General features: G+C 53.4%; 7 protein-coding genes across 7 annotated transcripts; 4 read left to right on the top strand and 3 right to left on the bottom strand.

Moving 5' to 3' along the window:
• Positions 1–83: 83 nt before the first annotated feature.
• On the bottom strand, positions 84–2,643 carry RIB5 (Riboflavin synthase alpha chain). The gene is made up of 2 exons (XM_024470994.1): positions 963–2,643; positions 84–912 (listed from the first exon to the last, which is right to left on the bottom strand). The coding sequence occupies exons 1-2, from the start codon at positions 991–993 to the stop codon at positions 251–253; spliced, it is 693 nt and encodes a 230-aa protein (XP_024321524.1). The 5' UTR covers positions 994–2,643; the 3' UTR covers positions 84–250.
• Positions 2,051–3,692, top strand: VC83_07421 (uncharacterized protein; the record flags this gene model as incomplete). The annotated part of the gene is made up of 2 exons (XM_024470993.1): positions 2,051–2,786; positions 2,865–3,692. The coding sequence occupies one exon, from the start codon at positions 2,051–2,053 to the stop codon at positions 2,660–2,662; it is 612 nt and encodes a 203-aa protein (XP_024321526.1). The 3' UTR covers positions 2,663–2,786; positions 2,865–3,692.
• A 22-nt stretch (positions 3,693–3,714) lies between these two features.
• On the top strand, positions 3,715–6,602 carry VC83_07420 (uncharacterized protein). The gene is made up of 5 exons (XM_024470992.1): positions 3,715–3,804; positions 3,852–4,082; positions 4,139–4,162; positions 4,278–4,552; positions 4,621–6,602. The coding sequence occupies exons 1-5, from the start codon at positions 3,739–3,741 to the stop codon at positions 5,681–5,683; spliced, it is 1,659 nt and encodes a 552-aa protein (XP_024321509.1). The 5' UTR covers positions 3,715–3,738; the 3' UTR covers positions 5,684–6,602.
• Positions 6,603–6,927: 325 nt separating this feature from the next.
• PCM1 (Phosphoacetylglucosamine Mutase) lies at positions 6,928–10,870 on the bottom strand. The gene is made up of 2 exons (XM_024470991.1): positions 7,972–10,870; positions 6,928–7,918 (listed from the first exon to the last, which is right to left on the bottom strand). Exons 1-2 carry the CDS (start codon positions 8,737–8,739, stop codon positions 7,055–7,057), a joined length of 1,632 nt encoding a protein of 543 aa, XP_024321340.1. The 5' UTR covers positions 8,740–10,870; the 3' UTR covers positions 6,928–7,054.
• On the top strand, positions 9,113–10,894 carry MUS81 (Crossover junction endonuclease mus81; the record flags this gene model as incomplete). Its single annotated transcript, XM_024470990.1, has 1 exon — positions 9,113–10,894. One exon carries the CDS (start codon positions 9,113–9,115, stop codon positions 10,892–10,894), a length of 1,782 nt encoding a protein of 593 aa, XP_024321341.1.
• Positions 10,895–11,492: 598 nt separating this feature from the next.
• Positions 11,493–14,469, bottom strand: VC83_07417 (uncharacterized protein). The gene is made up of 5 exons (XM_024470989.1): positions 14,058–14,469; positions 13,441–13,955; positions 13,294–13,361; positions 13,160–13,240; positions 11,493–13,099 (listed from the first exon to the last, which is right to left on the bottom strand). The coding sequence occupies exons 2-5, from the start codon at positions 13,506–13,508 to the stop codon at positions 11,583–11,585; spliced, it is 1,734 nt and encodes a 577-aa protein (XP_024321366.1). The 5' UTR covers positions 13,509–13,955; positions 14,058–14,469; the 3' UTR covers positions 11,493–11,582.
• Positions 14,470–15,897: 1,428 nt separating this feature from the next.
• Positions 15,898–16,585, top strand: VC83_07416 (uncharacterized protein; the record flags this gene model as incomplete). Its single annotated transcript, XM_024470988.1, has 1 exon — positions 15,898–16,585. The coding sequence occupies one exon, from the start codon at positions 15,898–15,900 to the stop codon at positions 16,201–16,203; it is 306 nt and encodes a 101-aa protein (XP_024321367.1). The 3' UTR covers positions 16,204–16,585.
• Positions 16,586–19,478: the final 2,893 nt, after the last annotated feature.

Here is a 19,478-nt window from a genome sequence, read left to right as displayed (position 1 = left end):
CGCCACGACCTACGTTACTGATATGCGCAAGGTACTGATAAACCACGTTAATCAAATCCAATAATTTTGACATACATTTTAATTTCAGCTGATGTAGTTCCACTCTTGACCAAAGCTGACCAAGGCTTAGTTTGATACTATCGAGGACGAGAAGGGTCCCCGTAAGCTTGGTGATGAGCGCGATTGTGAATTTGCGATTTGTGGCTTCTGCAACAGGACCACCATCGGAAGGTGCCAAGTGAGCATTCCTCTACTTTGCCTGCAAAGCCGCCAACTTATCCTCTACAATCTTCTCAATCAACTTTTGCAACGCCTCCGGCACACCCCCTCCCTCAAAGTAACCCTCCACACTCTTCGCCGCGTACTTCCCCATCATATCAACCTCCACATTCACATCCCCACCCACCGGCTTCGCCACCGTCACCACTCGCTCCTGTGTATACTCAATGAGCATGACCTCAAACCAGCCCTCCACGTCATCCACCTTCGTGATCGTCAAGCTCGCCCCATCCAGCGCCACAAACCCCTTCTCAACAATATACTTCATCACCTCCTTGTCCCTCGGTCGCAGCCTGAACGTCACGGCCTCTCCATCCGGGGTCTTCGCATCAATAGCCGCAACAGTGTCGACATGTCCCTGCACGAAATGTCCGCCCATGCGTGTGTGCGACGAGACGGCACGCTCGAGGTTGACGGAGTCGCCCTGGGCGAGGGAGCCGAGGTTCGTGCGGCGCAGGGTTTCGGGCGCGACGCCGACGGTGAAGGTGGAGTCGGTGAAGGAGGTTACAGTGAGGCAGGTGCCGTTGACGCTTATGGAGTCGCCCTCGTGGCAGTCGATGAGGATGGGGGCGGCGTTGGAGATTACGAGCGTGGTGCCGCCGGATGCATCGGAGAGGTTGAGGGAGGAGACAACTGGGGAAAGGTTAGCGGGGCATTGAGAGCGGAGAGGAGGTAAGATGTACTTCCAAGGATTTCAACGATGCCGGTGAACATCTTGGCTGGTGGGAGGGTATTTTGGAGTGTTGTTGAGCTTGGTAATTGAGATTGGAGTCGCCTCGGGAGGGTTTGGCGGGGTGCAACTTTAGTACGGGGTTCTCCCGATTACCGGCTCGTCGCTTCCTCGGGGATTCTTCTGGAACACTGGAACGCCAACTCCCGAGCCTCGATGCACTGACCTCCTTCTTCACCTCCCGTGGTACCCCAAAATGATCGTCGGCGCCACAAACTTTTGAAGCCCATTTTTTGTCGCAGGAGGTGTCTCCGGTGAGACTGGTGGGACGGAGACATGGGTGTATATGGCTTCCTTTTTAACGCATCTGCTATTACTTTTCAGGTCGTACAGGCACAGGAACGAAATTTAGCCATTGGGAAGCCTTAGCGGGACTGGGGGATAGGGACGACCCCGAATTATTATGTCCTCGTTATGTTGGAACTGTGCGGGGAAAGGTATGTTTTTATTTGAGAGATTGCAGCCCTGTTAGTATAAGTACTGTTGTTAAGGCCCGTCGCCGTCATTCTCTCCATCCCATTGAGTCGCGATGGCATCACTGGCCATCATGTCCATCTCGAAGCTCTCACTCCTGGCTTGTCTCCGCCGCGGCTGCTCTGCCCGGAGGCAACAGCTGGACGCCTTCCCTCTCCTCCTGAGGAACCGGCACTTTCGCCCCCTTTAAGCCGATCATCACTTCGCCTTTCCCCAAACTCGGCGCGCCCCTGACGCCCGAGATTCTCGCGACCTTCGCGCAGCCGACTCTCGCCAACATCGCGCGCAACTCGTATGTCAGGCGTAAAGGCTCTCAGCTGCTGCTCAACGGCGAACGTTACATTGGCGGGGGTGCAAATGTTTATTGGCTCGGCCTTGACGAGAACGTGATCCCGCCTGATGGAGAGCCGTTTTACGAGCCGTTCAAGGCGAGTTACCCGACCCTCGGCCGCATCACGGAGGTTATGAACACGCTGGTGACGATCGGGGCGAAGACCATCCGGAGCCAGACGTTGGGGGTCAGCATGGGGAACCCGCTGAGCATCATGCCGACTCTCGGGGTGGTGAATGAGGAGGCCTTCGCGACGGTTGACTGGGCCGTTTTCCAGGCGAGGCAGCACGGGTTTAGAATCATTATCCCTCTCACTAACGCTTTTGTACGTAAAATATCTTCCTTACACCCTACTAACAGCACTTCAGGACTACTACCACGGAGGCCGATTCAATTTCCTCCGCTGGCGTGGCATCAACATCACGCAAAGCGATGCTTCCCCCCTCGTCGGCGAGTTATTCACGAACCGCCAGATCATCAACGACTTCAAGAACTACATCCGCATCCACATGACACACAAGAACCCCTACACCGGGCTCACCTACGCACAAGACCTCACCATCCTCGCCTATGAGACGGGCAACGAGCTATATGGCAACGTCTGGGGCGACATGAACGTTCGCGCGTGGGTTCAGGAGATCGCGAAGTACACCAAGAGTCTCGGCCCGCACAAGCTAGTCCTCGATGGCACGTACGGTGTCAACACTACGCATCTTGATATTCCGGAGGTGGACATCTACTCGGACCATTTCTACCCGCTGGACGCGAAGAAGCTGTCGGCGGGGATTGAGAAGGTGAGGGGCGCGGGGAAGGTGTATTGGAGCGGGGAGTATGCTTGGCGGGATTGAATGGGAAGGAGACGCCGCAGGGGGACTCGCTGGAGATGGTTTGCGGTTATTGAGGCGGATCAGAAGAGGGAGGATTCGGTGGTTGCGGGGGATGCGTTTTGGAGCTTGTTCATGCACAATGCCGGTAAGCTTGCATTCACCCACTCACCTTTCCTCTTCGTTCTGAAAATCCGAAGTTGACGTACCGGGGTATGATGCGCAGTACACGAATTATTAGGTGCGCGGCAAGGCGCGGCATGGCATGGCAATGTCTTGGGTGGATCTGCGCATGTTTTAAGGGAGTTCTCGTGCTATATGCAGTGTATTTTCGTCGCCGTCACCAGTATCATATCATATCATATCATCCTCTATCCCTCTTTCCTCATCCTCATGCCCATCCTCGGCACTCTCTCTCCACCTCCCGCCGGGTTCTTCCGGATCCAAGCATATTTAGCCCACACAAAAACTCACTCATTGGTCCAAAATCCGCCTTATGACAGAACTCTGACTCGTAACTGGGTACACGCTGAACTGGACTGGGCTTGTGTGGCCCGGCTGGTTAGAAAATGTCACCATAACATACCGGGCTGGCTGGTGGTCGTCAATTACTTACCTCTAAATACCCTAAATATCCTCAAATTGTCCTCCTACGTACCAAGTAGCAGTTAGAGTTAACCTCGCTGTCGCTCTCGCCCAGGAATAGACGACATACCTACCTACAATCCACCCACAAACGCTCTACAACCAAACCACCCGCAACAATGAACTGCCCCTCCCGCACCGACGACACCGACGGCCGCGAAGGTTGGAACCAGAGCCCCAACCTGCTCGCCGGCACCATACGTGCCGACTTCAACGGCCGCACAAATGCCACAGCGCGCCGCTCTTTAGATCTTGATGTACCAGGAGAGGATGTTCCTATAGCCCAGTCCCTAGTCGATACGCCGCCGCCCGAGAAGGGGGAGAAGGGGCCGGTCGTTGGGGAGAAAGGTGATCTGGCGGGTCATCTGACGACTGGAGACGGAGATGGCGGTGGAAGTGGAGGAGGAGGAGGAGGAGGAGGAGGAGGAGGAGGAGGGAGAATTCGGAAGAGGAAGATGTTCTATGAGAAGATGGGGAGGATGTTTATGAAATATGCCAGTTTTATCGGGCCTGGATTTATGGTAAGAAGAGAGAGTAGTTTGGGTACCGGTGCTAATTCCCAGCACAGATATCTGTCGCCTATATCGATCCGGGTAACTACTCAACAGCCGTGGCAGCAGGCGCAAGCTACAAGTTCCGGCTGTTGTTTATTGTGTTGCTGGCGAATATCATCGCCATCTTCCTGCAGTCGCTGTGTATTAAGCTGGGGACGGTGTCGGGGATGGATTTGGCGCAGATGTGTCGTGCGCATTTGCCATGGTGGCTGAATATATTTCTTTATGTGCTGGCAGAGGGAGCAGTAAGTGTTCTATTATGATTGCTATTTGCAGTGGGACAAAGCTGACTTGTGTATAGATTATTGCTACGGATATTGCTGAGGTATGCACTTTCACACCCTCAGACACTCTTCCCAAGAACCCATGTCCGCATATGACTACCCAGCCTTTACTATCACACTCAGACACTCTACAAGCAACATACTAACTAATCCTAGGTCATTGGAACTGCAATAGCCATCAACCTCCTCATTCCCCAGATCCCCCTCGTCGCAGGATGTGCCATCTCTATTGTGGATGTCATGCTGATCCTCATCTTCTACCGCCCAAGCGGCTCCCTCAAGGGCCTACGCACATTCGAGTTCTTCGTCATGGCTCTCGTCCTCGCCGTCGTCATCTGCTTCTGTATCCAGCTCTCCCTCATCAAGGATACATCCGTTGGCTCCGTTTTCCGCGGCTACCTGCCATCGAAGGAACTCGTCGAGCCGCAAGCGTACGTCTCCCCATCTCCCTCCCTACCAACTCCATACCCACAGAACCCCTCCAACTAACTCGCACCAGCATCTACCAAGCCTGCGGAATCCTCGGCGCAACAGTCATGCCGCACTCCCTCTACCTAGGTTCCGGCATCGTCCAACCCCGCCTTTACGCCTACGACGTGAAATACAAACACTACACCCCCACCCCCCCAACCAGCGGCACCTCCTCCTCCTCCGCCCTCCCCTCCAAAAACCCCTACCACCCCTCCCTCCCCGCCATCCGCTCCTCCCTCACCTACTCCATCACCGAACTCACCATCTCCCTCCTCACATTCGCCCTCTTCGTCAACTCCGCGCTCCTCATCCTCGCCGGCTCCTCCCTCCCCGCCTCCACAGCCGACGCCTCCATCTTCGCCATCCACTCCCTCCTCGCCTCCACCATCGCCCCCGCAGCAGGAACAATCTTTGCCCTCGCTCTCCTCCTCTCCGGCATCTCCGCCGGCATCGTCTGCACCATCGCCGGACAAATGGTCTCCGAAGGCGCCCTCCGCTGGACCACCGCACCCTGGCTTCGCCGCCTCATCACCCGCTCAATCAGCATCACACCAAGCATCATAATCGCCGCCGCAGTAGGCAAGGACGGCCTCACCGCCGCTTTGAACGGTAGCCAAGTCGCCCTCTCCGTCGCCCTCCCATTCGTCTCAGCACCACTCATCTACTTCACGTGCCGTAGCCGCTACATGACCGTGCGGCCGCCACGGCCGGTCGAGCCGCACGCCGATGACGACGGTGATGACGAAGCTGAGGTGGTGGAAAGTGCGGTTACTGCCGGGGAAGGACCGATGGGGGCTGCGGATGCTAAAACGGAAGGAGCGACTACCGTGCCTGCCGTTACAACGACGCTACCGCCGCCGGGTGGTAGCGAGGCGAAGACTAATTCTTCGCCGCGTGATCGCGAGCCGCGAGTTGATGTGGCGGATGTGGTAGAGGGGGCGCGTGTGGCCTCGCTGGACGAGGATGCGGATGCTGGGGTGGTGAATTTCAGGAATGGATGGGTGACGGGGGTGTTTGCAGTATTGGTGTGGTTGTTTATTACGGTTATGAATGTGGCGAATTTGGTGTTGTTGGGGGTTAATGGGGGGTGAAGGGGAGAAGAGGGAGAAGGGTGTGCTTGAGGAAGGCTTGGTGTTGGTGATGTGTCACGAGCTGTGGAATGTGGTGGGTTGTTTACGTGCTTTGGGCTTGGGATTGAGGTAGTTTAGGTGGGAGAATAGTCAATTTATACTTTGACTAACATAGAACTCTAACTAGAGAATAAGATCATTGAATATGAGGTCGAAGCGATCCTAGACAGAAGGTTAGTAGGACGCAAAGAAGAGTCTTTGATAAAATGGAAAGGTTATGAACCTACTCGAGTATAGACAATTCATAGGAAACGGTAGGAAACCTTAGCTGTCTAAAGTTGCTAGAGGCGTTTCACCGTCAACATCCTAGTAGTTGAAGAACCTAGACACAGTGTTGCCAATAGTATATTGGTCTTGGCAGTATATTGCAATATATATTGCAATATGGGCCTTGGCAATACAATATGGCCTCACGCCAGATGACTGTAATACAATATGGGAATTTCATTCCAATATATTGCCAAGACGCACTATTGGCAACACTGCCTAGACAGCAAAGACAGCAAAAGGTCGTGTGTTAAAGCATCGCCCCTAGAGATAGCCTTAGAGGAAGTTAGGAGGAGGGAACAAGCCTCAGCCTCACGCCACTCGCGTTCCTCTAACTCGTCTAAGGATTTTAGACCACAATGTATTATCTTAGCACCACGGGTCTTAGGATGCCCTGGTGTTGTTCAAGACGGTTAAGACAGGCCATAGCTGTCGCTACAGCCTCATAGGTTATGCGAGTTTCTAAGCGGAGACGATCCTCCTTTTTTTGTAGTGACTGCTAGCCGCTAGCAGAAGGGCCAGAGACGTTATAGTTCTAGGAATTCAAGCAGACACATTCATTATAGCGTTTCGAAGAGGCAGAAGCGACATAGCAGAGGCTGGGGAAGCGCGCAATAGCCTTGGTTGAGGAAATCGCCATTGTAGAGCCGTATGGTGCCCCGCTCTGTCGATTTATTACACTCACGGCCCTTAGTACACGGCATATATATGATGATGGGCCGGAATGCCGGGGTGTATGGGAGAAACTCGGCAAGTCACCGCCATCCTTTAGTATTAAAGAGTGGTATGAGAAGCTTGGGTATGTAAGCTGGAAGGAGGAGCTGTTGTATGAGGAGATAGCTTTAGACGGGCAGGTGGTTAAGCTATGGGGGGCGCCAAATCCAGGAGAGTGGAAACCGGGACTGAGTCTATAGTCCTTTGGGTACCTTGTTCACGTTATAAACTTATAAACTATATCTAACGTTTATTTTGGTACCCCTAACAACGGAACTACTCTAGCTTAAAATCAACAGACTTTTCTTGTTTTGCATCTCATAACTGCGTCTACATCCGATATCTAGCCTATCATGAAATGCTACCATTCTGCTTCACCACAGCCGCAACCTTGGCTGCGAGATCATCGGCCTCGCTCCTGGTGGCGGCCTCAGCGTAAACACGGACAGCATCCTCTGTTCCGCTGGCTCTCACAAAGGATCTGCCATCCTTGAACTTGGCCACCAATCCATCGATCTGAGCCTGCACACCTTGCGGCTCAACGAGCTTGCGCTCTGCGTCCGTGGTCTTGAAGAGGTTCCTGTTGCCGACCTCGACGCGCACGAGGCGGTTGGGGAGGTCAACATAGGTGAGATCCCACTCCTTCGGGGTCCAGGACTTGTGGGCAAGGATTACCTCCACAAGGAGCATGTCAGACAGGGCGTCGCCAACGGTCTGATTGATGAGGTCGTAAAGGGCGCAAAGAGTGTCCAGAGCGTTCTTCTGGGCGGGTGATTGGGGCTCCTTGGTATGGAACGCCTTCACAGCCTGCTGTGAGAAGACGACGGTACCATGGCCATTGGCCTCAAAGTAGACGCCGACATCGAACTTGGTGGCAGCGTGATGAAGCCACTTTACTCCAGTTGGAGTGCACACAGTTGGAAGCTTCAGCGACTTGGTCACGTAGTTGGTACTGGCGCCATTGGCGTATGCAGTCTGGACAACGCCGATCTTCATCTCCTGTGCAAGACCCGCTTCGCGAGTTAGGTCGCCAATGAAGGACGCAGCCAAAGTGGCAATCTTGTCTCCATCGAGAAGACGGAAACCATTCTCAGGATCGCTAAAGTAATAAATGATGCGGTCAGCATCTCCGTCGAGAGAACAGCAGCGCTCAATTGGGCCGGCTTTTGAGGCAGGGGGAGCTCTTTGTTTGGTCTTGACGTAGTCTGCACCGCACTGACTCTTGTTAGCTGGTCCGTGCGGAAATGGTGGGGTAAATAACAACGTACTTCATGGTTCAGAGACTCTGCCTTCAGGACATCATCGTTGATAATCTTGATATCAATTCCGCCTTCCGATGCCTTATCCAAGTATTTAATCAGCTCGGTAAGCTTGGGTCCTCCAACACCATTGGCACAATCTACGGTGACGTGGCCAGAGGTCGTCTTGCCCTTCATAGCCCTCTTGAAGGCAGATGACAGCTTCTCATAGTATCCCTTCTCACTGATCTCTCCGTATGATTGCGGGGTCCCCTCTGTGTTTGTGCAGCGAGTGAGGTAGTGTAACTGAGGTGTTGTCAAAGTTTTGTAGTCGGTGTACTCTGCCCCGGTAGCTTCGAGCGCATCAACCAACGCAGCGACGAGCTTAGGACCCGACGGGCGCGTATCACGGGCAAAGATGACACGAGCGGTCGTCTCGGGGCTTATCTTGAGCGAGGCTTCCAGCTTCGTGTAGATCTGAACCAGCTCCTCGTCCGACTGGGCGTTTGCAAGCTCCGTACAGTGCGCCTCCCAGGAGTTCTCGAGCATCTCTCCCATGGGATCAACGAGCTTGATACCATTGTCCTCAGGCGGATTATGACTAGCCGTGATCATGACGCCGATAGTCTGGCCGCCAAGTTTTCGAGACCGCAAGGCTGCTGTTAAACCCGCCCTGAACACGACAGAGTCCATGAGGCTCGCATTCATGCGAAAGCCAGCCGTGCCATATTGGAAAACCCGATAGGCAGGCTTTGGGTGCTTTTTCGAAGCAGCGAGGATATTGTCGGTGGAAGACATTGCGTAACTCGTAGGCTGTGGGAGGGGAGAAACAGATGCTGCGTGATGGCAAAAGAGCGGAGAAGCTCTCTTTATACGAAGATTGCCATGTTTGGGGCTTAATCCGGGCACACCCGCTTTGGCGTAACTTATGGGAACAAACGAGGCATAAGGGGTCCAACACGTGACCCCGCGTCCCCAACGCGTCGTCGATTTTCCCCGTCGCGGTTACCTCACCAACTATATCCAAAGTTCGACATCATCAACAATGGCCATTGCTCCGGCCGACCTATATAATTGCTATTGCTTGAATTGAGGGCAGAGTTGCTGTCCCTGGGCTCTTCCTGTGCTAAATTGCTTCTGTGGTATCTTTTGTATACTGGATTCTTGCGCAATGGCAGACGAACAGTGTGCCAATCCATTACTCCTTGGCTGGGTCAAAGAATGGCTGGATACAGCAAGAGAACGCAATTCGAAAGGGTTTACAGTCTATAGAAAGGCCTACGACTCCTTGAAGTCATGTCCACTCCCATTTCAGCATCCTGCAGAGGCACAACAATTACACGGCTTCGGACCCAAACTCTGCGAGCGACTGACGGATAAACTGAAAGACCATTGCCAGACAAATGGACTTGCCATGCCTGACCTGCCCCGAAAGGTTAATGAAGGGAAATCCAACGCCGATGATGGCACTGCTCCCACGAAGCCGGCCAGGAAAAAGAAGGCCTACGTACCAACTTTACGATCCGGACCCTACGCGCTGATCCTCGCGCTGTCCACCATCCCAGAGAGTGCGCCCTCCGGAATTACGAAGCAGCAAACAATTGAGCTGGCTCAACCGTACTGCGACTCTTCATTCACTGCGTCTAGTGACCCGACCAAGTTCTACACAGCGTGGAATTCGATGAAGACGCTCCTGGAAAAGGACCTCGTTGCCGAGAAGGGTCGACCGTTGAGGAAATACTGTCTCACGGACGAAGGATACGAAGTCGCCTCACGAATCAAGGCATCACAGCCGACTGCGGATCCCAAACAGAGTACGCTCGATGCCCCTGTAGTGCCGCCGAAATCTCGACAACGTGCTCCAGCTGGACCAACACTAGGTGTAGCGGACGATGATGGGTTCATGGCCCTTAATTCGAGTCCCCCCCCTCCTTCACGATCAGAACCGCAGTATGATAATGGAATGGATGGTATACAAAATGATATTGTACCATTCGGAGACGCGCTAGCAGACGAAATCGCCCTTCCCACATTCTCACCCATCACCATCCCATCCTCAGTATTCACGCTAGAACTAGTCCTCGACGTCCGAGAAGTCCGCGCCAAGGAAGACAGAGACTACATGCGCGTCGAGCTCACCAAGAAGGGCGTCACCCCCATCATGCGAAGTCTCGACCTCGGCGACGCCCTCTGGGTCGCAAAATGCAAAGACCCGCACTACCTCCAGCGCCACGGCCTCGAGGGCGACGAAATCATGCTCGACTGGATCATCGAGCGTAAGCGCCTCGACGACCTTGTCGGCAGCATCAAAGACGGGCGCTTCCACGAGCAGAAATTCCGACTCCGGAAATCGGGGGTCAAGAACGTCATATACATCATCGAGGAGATCTCCATGAACGCGGACCACTTCCAGAAGTACGAGGAGGCGGTGGAATCCGCCATCGCGTCGTCGCAGGTCGTGAATGGGTATTTCATCAAGAAGACACAGAAGATGGATGATACGATTCGCTATCTCACGCGCATGACCGTGATGCTGAAGGGGCTGTACGAGTCTAAGCCTCTGAAAGTGATACCAACCCGCGTCCTCACGACGCAAAACCACCTCCCCCTCCTAACCCAACTATCCGAAGAACACCCCGGCGTGACGCACAACATCACGTACCAAGCATTCGCCTCTCTCGCCTCTAAATCCGAGACCCTCACCCTCCGCGACGTCTTCTTGAAGATGCTGATGTGCACGCGCGGCGTGACGGGTGATAAAGCCCTCGAGATCCAGCGGAGGTGGAAGACGCCGCGGGAGTTTGTAAGGGCGTTTGAGGAGTGTGGGGGGGGGGAGGAGGGGAAGAAGAGGAAGTTGGAGATGGTGAGTGGGCGGATGAATGGGTTGGTGGGGAGGAAGAAGGTGGCGAGGGCGTTGAGTGCGAGGATTGCGGATGTGTGGGCGGATGCGTGAGAGTGAGTAGTGGAGTTTGTATATATTTGTTATACGGGACTGAGAGAGTCTAATCGTTATACCCTTGAATTTCAATGTTCATTTTTCCATGGACCTTGATATAGTTCCCAGCCGGGTCATACAACTAATAACAGTGATGTAATAATAATACAACCCTCTCAGATATAGAGCCACATATACACACAACCTAGCAAATCCGAGCCCAGCCCATCCATTGTTTGGTTTATATTTATATTTCTACACTTCTCCCTCCAGCGAAAGGGCGTCGACGAGGAAGACTTGACGTGAGGACACAGCCGGGCCGACAAGTCTCTCTTGACCATTCGACAAATTCGGGATGGGGTGTTGGCCGCTAAACCTAAACACTCAGTCAGCCCCTACGCCTATACCCAACACCTCAGAAAAACACATACCTCCTCCCCAAAGTCCGTCAACACCTATGCAGGTGTTGACCTGCACCCCCCCGCCCCCCTTCCGCCCTTCACCGTCAATCTTCACTCCCCCCAAAAAACAGCAGCTGCAGCTCCCAATAGCGAGCCAGGTCGACTTCCATGCGTGTATGGTTCCGGGTAGTAGCTTTCGTCGCCACCCCCCCCCCCCCCCAAATCCCAAATCAAGTAAAATTAATAATAATAATTAAGGATTAAAAACACAACAACAGCCACCAACAACAAACACAAAGGAACGATCAACGTTCACCAAGGTCAAGTCCCGTTCCCATATTCTGCCCACCCGGACCCATCTGCTGCTGCCCTGGTATCCCCTGCTGTCCCCCGGGTCCCATCTGTTGTCCACCCGGCCCCATCTGTTGTCCCCCTGGTCCCATCCCCGCCGGTCCCATCTGCTGGCTCGTCCTCACCTGCTCCATCCCCGGCCCCTGCTGCCTTCCACCATAAAACATCCCCGGCGGCTGCATCCCTCCCTGCCCCGCGAGGATATCCCCCCCTTTCGGCGCCAGCAACGGATCCAGTTCCGGGCCAGGCTGTTGGTACATCCCCAAGCTGCCCGGGGAACGGTTCGGCGGCATGGGTTGCATGAGGAGGTCGGGTTGCGGGGCGTATTGCTGTTGTTGGGGTGGGGGTTGCATGCCGTAGGGTGCTTGCATTGGGGGGGGTTGCATGGGTTGGTTGTATTGGAAGGCGTTTTGGGCGGGGGAGCGTTGGAATTGCGTGGTTTGGGGGAGGCTGGAGGTGGGTGATTGGTAGGGTGAGGGTGCTTGGAAGGGTTCGACGATGTCGCGACGCGGACTGAAATATCCTTGTTGTTGCTGGTCTCCTCTGTTAATTCTCTGCTGGGGGGTTGGCGCCATATATGTCGGGCTGAACTGGTCAAAGGTTTGCATTGTTTGTTGTGGGTGTTGCTGATACATCTGGAGAGGTTGTTGGACTTGAAATGGATCTGCGAATTGTTGTGCGCCGTATCCCATCCCTTGCCCTCCTGCAAACTGCGGTTGACCGGTGAAGGGTAGCTGAGCAGCTTCATCCATCTCCTGCCTTGAGCGCTTTGCTGCAGACTCATCTGCGGGTCCTCCATACAGGCTAGCCTGAGATGTTTGCGAGAAGCCGCGCTTCCTGTTATCCATGGGATACATCCCACCCTGAGAAGATATGGAACCTAGGCCTGTAGTATCAGGTGGTTCAATTTTTGCTGTCCTCGATGCGCCGGATACGCCGGCGATGGCCACTTTAGATTGGGGTGTTATTGGTGTTATTGGGAGTTGAGCTCCTTCTTGGGCATTGGCAGCTTCCATCTGCTTGCTCTGCCGCCGGCGACTTGTATTATAGTGGCGAGGTTCGTAGTTATCAGAGGCTGGACCTCTCGGGCCCAATCGAAACCGCGGCTCTTTTCGCAGCCTCAACCGCACACCCTGGTCGCTGAAAGATCTCGTCAGGAAGGTCGATTCGGCCATGCCAGGCCAGTTCTTTGCTGGATGGACTTTAAATGGTTCCGACAGGATGGAAGTGATATACTCCACTTCCTTATCTCGGACCTCATAGAGTGTAAACTGGAGCTTGAAGGTGCCTTCTATCTTGACCGAGAGGTCACCAAAGACAAAGAACCCGCCATCACTGTTATCGCTGTCTTTCAGCCGATGCAGGGACGAAACCAGCGTGCCTGCCAAAGCGTTCTTGACCTGTTCGCGATCCTCCGGCGATTTGTTCTCATCATCGTCAACCAACGTGGTTGAGATAAAATAGTAGGGGCCTGCGAAACATGAGGGTCAGTAGGTGGCGACACCAATTCACAACACGACGATGCCCTTACTTTGAAGAAAGTTCTGCGAGGGATTAACCGTCTCGCTGATCTTGAGCTGTACGATGGGTGGCGGGTCTATTGGTTTCCGATCTGCATAACCGTCAACACATACTCCAGGGTTATAATTCCATGCGCCGACTTGCCCTTCTCCTTGCCTATGAAGACCTTGGCATTCAGAGGCTTTTGCCTCACAATCAGCTCATGGTCCGCGCTGAAGTCCATGGTCAGCGACACGCCCAGGTTGTTTAGTCCGCAGTTGCGATTCGTCGAGAAGCTGTCGCGGAACTCACCTGTCGATAACCCGACCATGCGCGGTTGCCGCGGACGCGAACTGCTGCGACAGAGGTAGCTGGCTCATAAAGGTGGATGGCAGGCCCAGGGAGTGAGTGTTCCCTTGAGGCTGGCCGGCCTAGATGGCAGGTGCTGAGACGAGCGTGGATCCGCGAGTCCAAAGAATTAAGGTTGAGGTCCCTGCCAGGTTGTTCCTTGCCTGGAACCGTGGATGTGCAGTCTTTGGTAGGTAGAGGCGTTACTAGGCGATTAGATACATGGGAGGATCATGTACATATGAAGGCGCGAACTTATTGATCTTCAAGGTGGTTCTCAAAGCTACCTAACATGGCCAGCCGGTTCGCCCCCCAAGGTGGGATAGATACAGTGGGGTGGTAGTAGATCCCGCCACCGTCCGCTCGGTCGATCTAGCCAAGGAGCGTTTGCTGTTGACAGTTGACTACGTAGACAGTCGCCCGATTCTGGCACTTCCCGGAGGAGAATGGGTGGCGCGACGGAAAGAATATGGCGCTATCTAACGTCGATGTCAGTACACTTTAATTCGGCAGCCAGCCTTGAGTCTCTCGCGCGTGAGGAGCCAGGTGCTGCTGCGTGTTAAAACAATCAATCCCCTTACATTTGAAACCACGAGGACTATTGTGGCGAGAACGTCGATTGAAGTCTGGCTCCTCAAGATAACCTGGTTGGCGGTTGGTGTTGGGACCTTGATAATGGTCAAGTAGGTCGAGGAGCGCTGGAGCCGAACCGAAGACGTCGAACCACGGGATGACCAGACCAGTTCTACACTAAATAGCTGCGGAAGGCAGTCTCGAGGGTCGCCAATGCCGGTTTGAGAGCAGAACAGTGATATCGCCTACTTCCTCCAGGAGACAGGTTTGCCAAGATAAGCCACCAAAAAGAGGTGTTAAGAGATCCTTCAAATGGGCGGGTAGACAGCCAACAGATTCCCTCGAGCAATATGCGCAGCTGCTGCTCGTCCTGGCCTGCTCCCGGCCCGCCCTAACGGGAAGGAACGAACGGAAGCTGGGTCCGGGGGGGGGGGAGGGGTTTCGTTTGTTCGGGATGAGAGATAACACAAGAGGTGAAATTGGGAGTTTTTTTCTCGGGATGGGAAAGCGGATATTGATACCACGGTTGAGCAACGGATGCACAGGCAGGCAATAGAAGAATGCGGATCCAAGAGATCAGTAGTGCCGGCAGTGGGTGGCAGTGGGTGGCAGCGGTGGAGGGTGGTGTTGATGATATTGAAGGTCCAATGTCTGGTGGAAGAGGTGCGCGGCGATGGTGACGTGACGTTGCTGCCAGGCTGCATCAGGAAGGGAGCTATACTATGCTGAATCGGCGGTTGACGTCGCAGGGCCCAGTGCAAGTGCGTAAGCAGAAAACGACAAGGCTCGGGTCATCCGCTATAGAAGCAAGATCAAGGGTAGCCCGAAACGCGGGGCGGGGCAGATGGAAGAGAGGGTCTGTTAGGGCTTTGACCATGGAGGATGGAGGGGAGAGGAAGCAGGAAGATCGACCAGCATCAGCGGCGGTGGACAAAAAAGATATGCCAACGGTTGAAATGAGTCCGTGGCAGTGCATAACCATAACCAAGGCGCCAACGAGTATAACCATAACCAAGGCGCCAACGAGTATTTGACGTATGTGTGAATGTACATGTATATCAAGATTCTTGTGAGATGGGAGCGAGAACAGTGCGAGGAGGAGAAGGGGGGGGGGAAGGGGGGGAGGGGGGGGGAAGGGGGGGGCGGTGAGGGGGGTGGGGAAGAATTTGGTGGGTGAAGTAATGATGAGTGAAGTAATGATGAGTGAGGGGGCAAGTATGGCAAATATCACGATTTGTAGAGAGGAGAGTACATTTGGAGCTTACCGGTGGATTAAGTACAATAGAGTTGCTATAGGATTGATGTTTTTTTAGAGAGTATGTCATCGTCGTCGCCACCTACCCACGTACTTCTCCTGCACAAACTGACAGAGCATGTCCCGTGTCAAGGGGTACATGGGTGATATGATGCGCCCTTCGCCCTTCAGCATCACCCTCGGCATTAATTACATTCGCAACACTGTCCTTTTGTAATGCCATCCCATCAGATCGACCGCCCGACCGACCGCCAGACCGACCGCCCGACCGACCGCCCGACCACGGCGTGGGTAACATACAGTACCTGCTCAGATCACCAACATGGCCCCGATGCAGTGCGACGCTAATCTCTCTTGCCAAAGATTCAAAGATTACGAAGACGAACGAGTGCTGTGCTGTTCGCATTGGCCTGTGGCCTGGTATCCGAAGGCGGCAATGTGCTTGGACGGGCTTGTTTGGGGAAATGGCGACATGGAACGGCTTTTGGCCGTTTGCAACAATAACCTAATGCCGCCTCGTCCAGTGCCGCCGCACTGGACGATACAGTACTCGGTGTTCCACCCACTCGCTTCGCATAGGTGGCGACAGCAAGATGTGCGACACATCAATCGATACAAGGAAAGAAAAAGACGCCTTATACATACAGCAATTATATAACTATATCGCTATCCACTATCGCTACTACCATCACTTTGATCCCTACTATACCGTAAAATTCTCACTTTTGATTTCAACCCTTCCTTCTTCCGCTCTGCCTCCTTTCTGTAGTGATTTCCGTGCCCTTGCCTTTGCTGCCTTCTGCTCTACCGCTCTATCGCCCTGTCACCCGCTCGTCCCCTTCTGCTCCTTCTTCCCTATCATGATCAGCAATCATATGCCCACATATCCAGGGCGTTGACGGGCGAATCCCTGACGCTTATTGCCATCCTGCACCCTACAAAAACCGCCATGTGGACCTTGCATTGGACTAGGGTAGGTGGTGGGTGGCGGGTGGCCGCCTGTCTGGCCACTTCAACACGCCTACCGCTCGTGCATCCGTCGCTGTCAATCTGTGCGTCCCCAGCAATTCCAATGCGTGAGAGCGTGCGACGCCGACGCCGACGGCGCACGCGCAAAGGGACCTGATGTGTAAAATGTAAAACATCCATTCTATGCGAGCCACCAAACTCACCCTCCAAACACAAATTTCAGAGTCGTCGTATGCATCGTGCATGGTCACTCTTACAATCTCGAGGGAATCGCCAAGTTACTATAGGCATGGTCAGTCAGTCGCCAGGCAAGCAAGCGATCGATAGTACTACCGCACCATACCGCCGCGCATTTATCCCCAAAACACGGCGTCAAGCTTTCATTACCGACTCCTGCACTTGCGGCATTAGCTCCTGCCAGGGTCGCTCCATCGATTTTGTGAATACCTATTCACAAAATCGACGGAGCGAACACAGTCCTGTACAACAGAAACAGAACCTATCGAGCAGCGGCCGCGTACGACTTCCCAAACCTCTCTCCCATCCCTCATCCTCCTCCCAGCCCAGCTCAACAAGAATGCCGAAAAAAGTAGTCTCGTCGCATGATTCAAGCACCACTCAGCGAGCCGAGATAGTTATCTCAGCTTGCCCCCTGGCTTCGGAGCTCTCCGGTAAAGACAGAACCCCCACGTCGTCGTACAAATCGCAAAATGGAGCGACAGCCTCACTTACCTAGGCCATCAGTCACCCCGTCAGGTCAGGGCGATATCAGCAAACCCCAATGACGACCGACGCTCCCCACAGCCCTCGGCATGCCTCGCATGGCAAGCTCCGCCGGGATGGGGCCTTGATAGTCTGTGTGGGGAATGGCGGGCGGCGGGCGGCCAGTCGCATCTCGCACCGCCACTGCGGGCTGGCTGGGGATGCGCTACCAGGTGTGGATACATGGGGTGTTCCGCTTTTTACGGAGTTGTGCTAATGGTCCTGCCACGTGTGTCGAGAGTGGCACTTTTGGTTTGGGGTAGATGGGTGATGCGTGATGCGTGATGCGTGATGCGTGAGTATCTTCTGCTCGCGCTACAGTGTTTGGCATGAGGCGATATAACTACTGTACTGCGAAGGTACTGGTAGTCAATCTACGTCCCTGAAGCAAAAAAGAATCCCACGACCGCGCCCAACACTAACCGGGGACAAAACAGACGCCCCATACAACACGAGATACGCCACGAAACTCCTCGTCGTCCCAGCCCTCCCAGCACCAACCGCACATTTTAATGTCTGATGCAGGCAGCGCACCGCACCGCCAGGGTCTACGAAAGAGGAATACGATTTCCGACAGACGACGCATCGCATGCGCGACCCCACGCCACGCTGTCCCTGTGAGACTATAGCGAGGGAGGGAGTCTTATGCCCAAGAGGGGACGGGCAGGTCTGTGCGCTGGTTGTTTGTGGAATCAGGAAACGTGGAGGAGGGATGACTTGGTGTGGAGCTGGTAGTGGTGATGATGGAGGGATTCTTGACGTCGTCCAATTTCTGTGAGCCGACCCCTTTGAGCTGAGATTCGTGAAGATCAGGTGCATCCAGCGCTGTCAGCTGCCCTGCAGCTTCCATCCGGGGGAGAACTGCGGAGTATTGAGAGATCTAGAGTAGTAGTATTGGTTGACTTTTGAGGAGTGCAAGGTGGTTCAGTTGGTTGAAGCGGAAGATTAGACAGAACTCTTTCTAGGAGAAAGGGTATTAAACCTGCTGCCCTCCACCTACTTCTGATGTTTTGAGGTATAATAAGAAGATCTATGTCGTTCTTAATGCACAGTGCAATCATGTCGCTGGTAATATGACTAGAATGGCCATCTATAATCAACATCCGCGGGTGATTTCTAGACTTTTTGCGTGACTTGGGCTCAAATACCTTCCACAACCACTCAAATCCGTGACTATTTGAAGTCTAGCCGCTACTACTAGTTGAGAAGTGCCAGAATGTAGGTGTGTCCTTTGGAACATAACTTGAATTGGTATTCTTCGCCTTGAATATAATCATAGGTGGTAAAGCACCACCGTCCGCATCAATGCATTCAAGTATAGTTACCCACTCCTGCTTCCTAGCCGTCACCTTCCAATTGGATTTCAAGGTTGAATCAACAATTATACGCGTAGATTGAGTCTCTCTAACTGCAAAACCTATCTCATCCATGTAGATGTTACATAGCTTGTACTTTCGCTCCTCAATTCGTGCCTTAAACGCGTTAAACCAAGCTTAAATCTTTATAGGAGTAGCTTCTTTATATCGTGTAGACTCTAGTTGTCTTAAGTAGACGCCTTTAAAGTTCGGATGTCGTTTTATGAATCTGTAGATCCATCTGTGGCCTATGGGGGTGGGATTGGTCCGAAGGGTCGTTTAAGACGCGATTTAGACGCGTCGTACGCGAACCATTATTGCTTTCCTTAGAACGCTTATTTAAGAGATCCTCCGAAGTATTTGATATAATCCTCATTATATTGCAGTATTTATAAAGAAAGCCTGCAGAATTCCGAAAGCACCTACAACCACATGTTCTAAGGCACGAATCTATGTCTGGAAACTATTATATAACCCTCTTATATAAATCTCTTCTATCATCAAAGCAACTCGGCCCTGCAACCCCTTCCCGAAATTCCCCGGTTTCCAGGTTGAAACTATCATATCCATTATCCAACTTCCATCCACCCTCCCCCCCACTTTACTCAATCCCCCAGCATTCTCCAAAGCCAATCTATCTCTTTTTTAAACAATCGATAAATACACATGGCGCGCATATTCCTCCGGCCCCCATTCAGCACCCTCATCTCTCACATAGCGTAACCTAAACCCGTTGGACCCAGCGCCCACAGCAGCGGCCTATGCCGTTTCTATCTCCCCCCCCCTAGCGGCACCTCTCCTCCAGCGTGATTATTAGCCAGCGCTGCTGGTCTTGTTGCAAGTGTCCCATCATCTGCCATATGTGGGGTGAATTGTCATGGGAGGTGGCGGGGTTGATTGTGGGACGGTTGGCGTAGGCTCAAATATTATATCGGCGAGCTAGAGAGATTTGAGGTCCGAGAATTGATTTTCACTTACCTGCCATTGCAATAGAAGTTCCATTGTTGCGTCATATTGTCGGGGCCAGAAAGGAGGGATGCGCCGGAGTTTTCAAATGAGAATAAGAGATGGCGTTTCGACGTGCTGAT

The sequence above is a fragment of the Pseudogymnoascus destructans genome (genome assembly GCF_001641265.1).
Source record: "Pseudogymnoascus destructans isolate 20631-21 unplaced genomic scaffold scaffold_20, whole genome shotgun sequence".
NCBI lineage: Eukaryota > Fungi > Ascomycota > Leotiomycetes > Thelebolales > Thelebolaceae > Pseudogymnoascus > Pseudogymnoascus destructans.
This window is presented reverse-complemented; position numbering and strand designations above follow the sequence as displayed.

Coding starts and splice junctions, on each gene's coding strand:
- PCM1 (XM_024470991.1), bottom strand. CDS start 8,739: ATGTCTTCCACCGACAATATCCTCGCTGCTTCGAAAAAGCACCCAAAG. Junction 7,919..7,971: donor CAGAGTCTCTGAACCATGAA/GTACGTTGTTAT, acceptor AACAAGAGTCAG/TGCGGTGCAGACTACGTCAA.
- RIB5 (XM_024470994.1), bottom strand. CDS start 993: ATGTTCACCGGCATCGTTGAAATCCTTGGAA. Junction 913..962: donor CATCGTTGAAATCCTTGGAA/GTACATCTTACC, acceptor ACCTTTCCCCAG/TTGTCTCCTCCCTCAACCTC.
- VC83_07417 (XM_024470989.1), bottom strand. CDS start 13,508: ATGAGCCAGCTACCTCTGTCGCAGCAGTTCGCGTCCGCGGCAACCGCG. Junction 13,241..13,293: donor CTTCATAGGCAAGGAGAAGG/GCAAGTCGGCGC, acceptor ACGGTTATGCAG/ATCGGAAACCAATAGACCCG. Junction 13,100..13,159: donor CTCGCAGAACTTTCTTCAAA/GTAAGGGCATCG, acceptor CATGTTTCGCAG/GCCCCTACTATTTTATCTCA.
- VC83_07420 (XM_024470992.1), top strand. CDS start 3,739: ATGTTCTATGAGAAGATGGGGAGGATGTTTATGAAATATGCCAGTTTT. Junction 3,805..3,851: donor TTATCGGGCCTGGATTTATG/GTAAGAAGAGAG, acceptor TTCCCAGCACAG/ATATCTGTCGCCTATATCGA. Junction 4,553..4,620: donor GAACTCGTCGAGCCGCAAGC/GTACGTCTCCCC, acceptor AACTCGCACCAG/CATCTACCAAGCCTGCGGAA.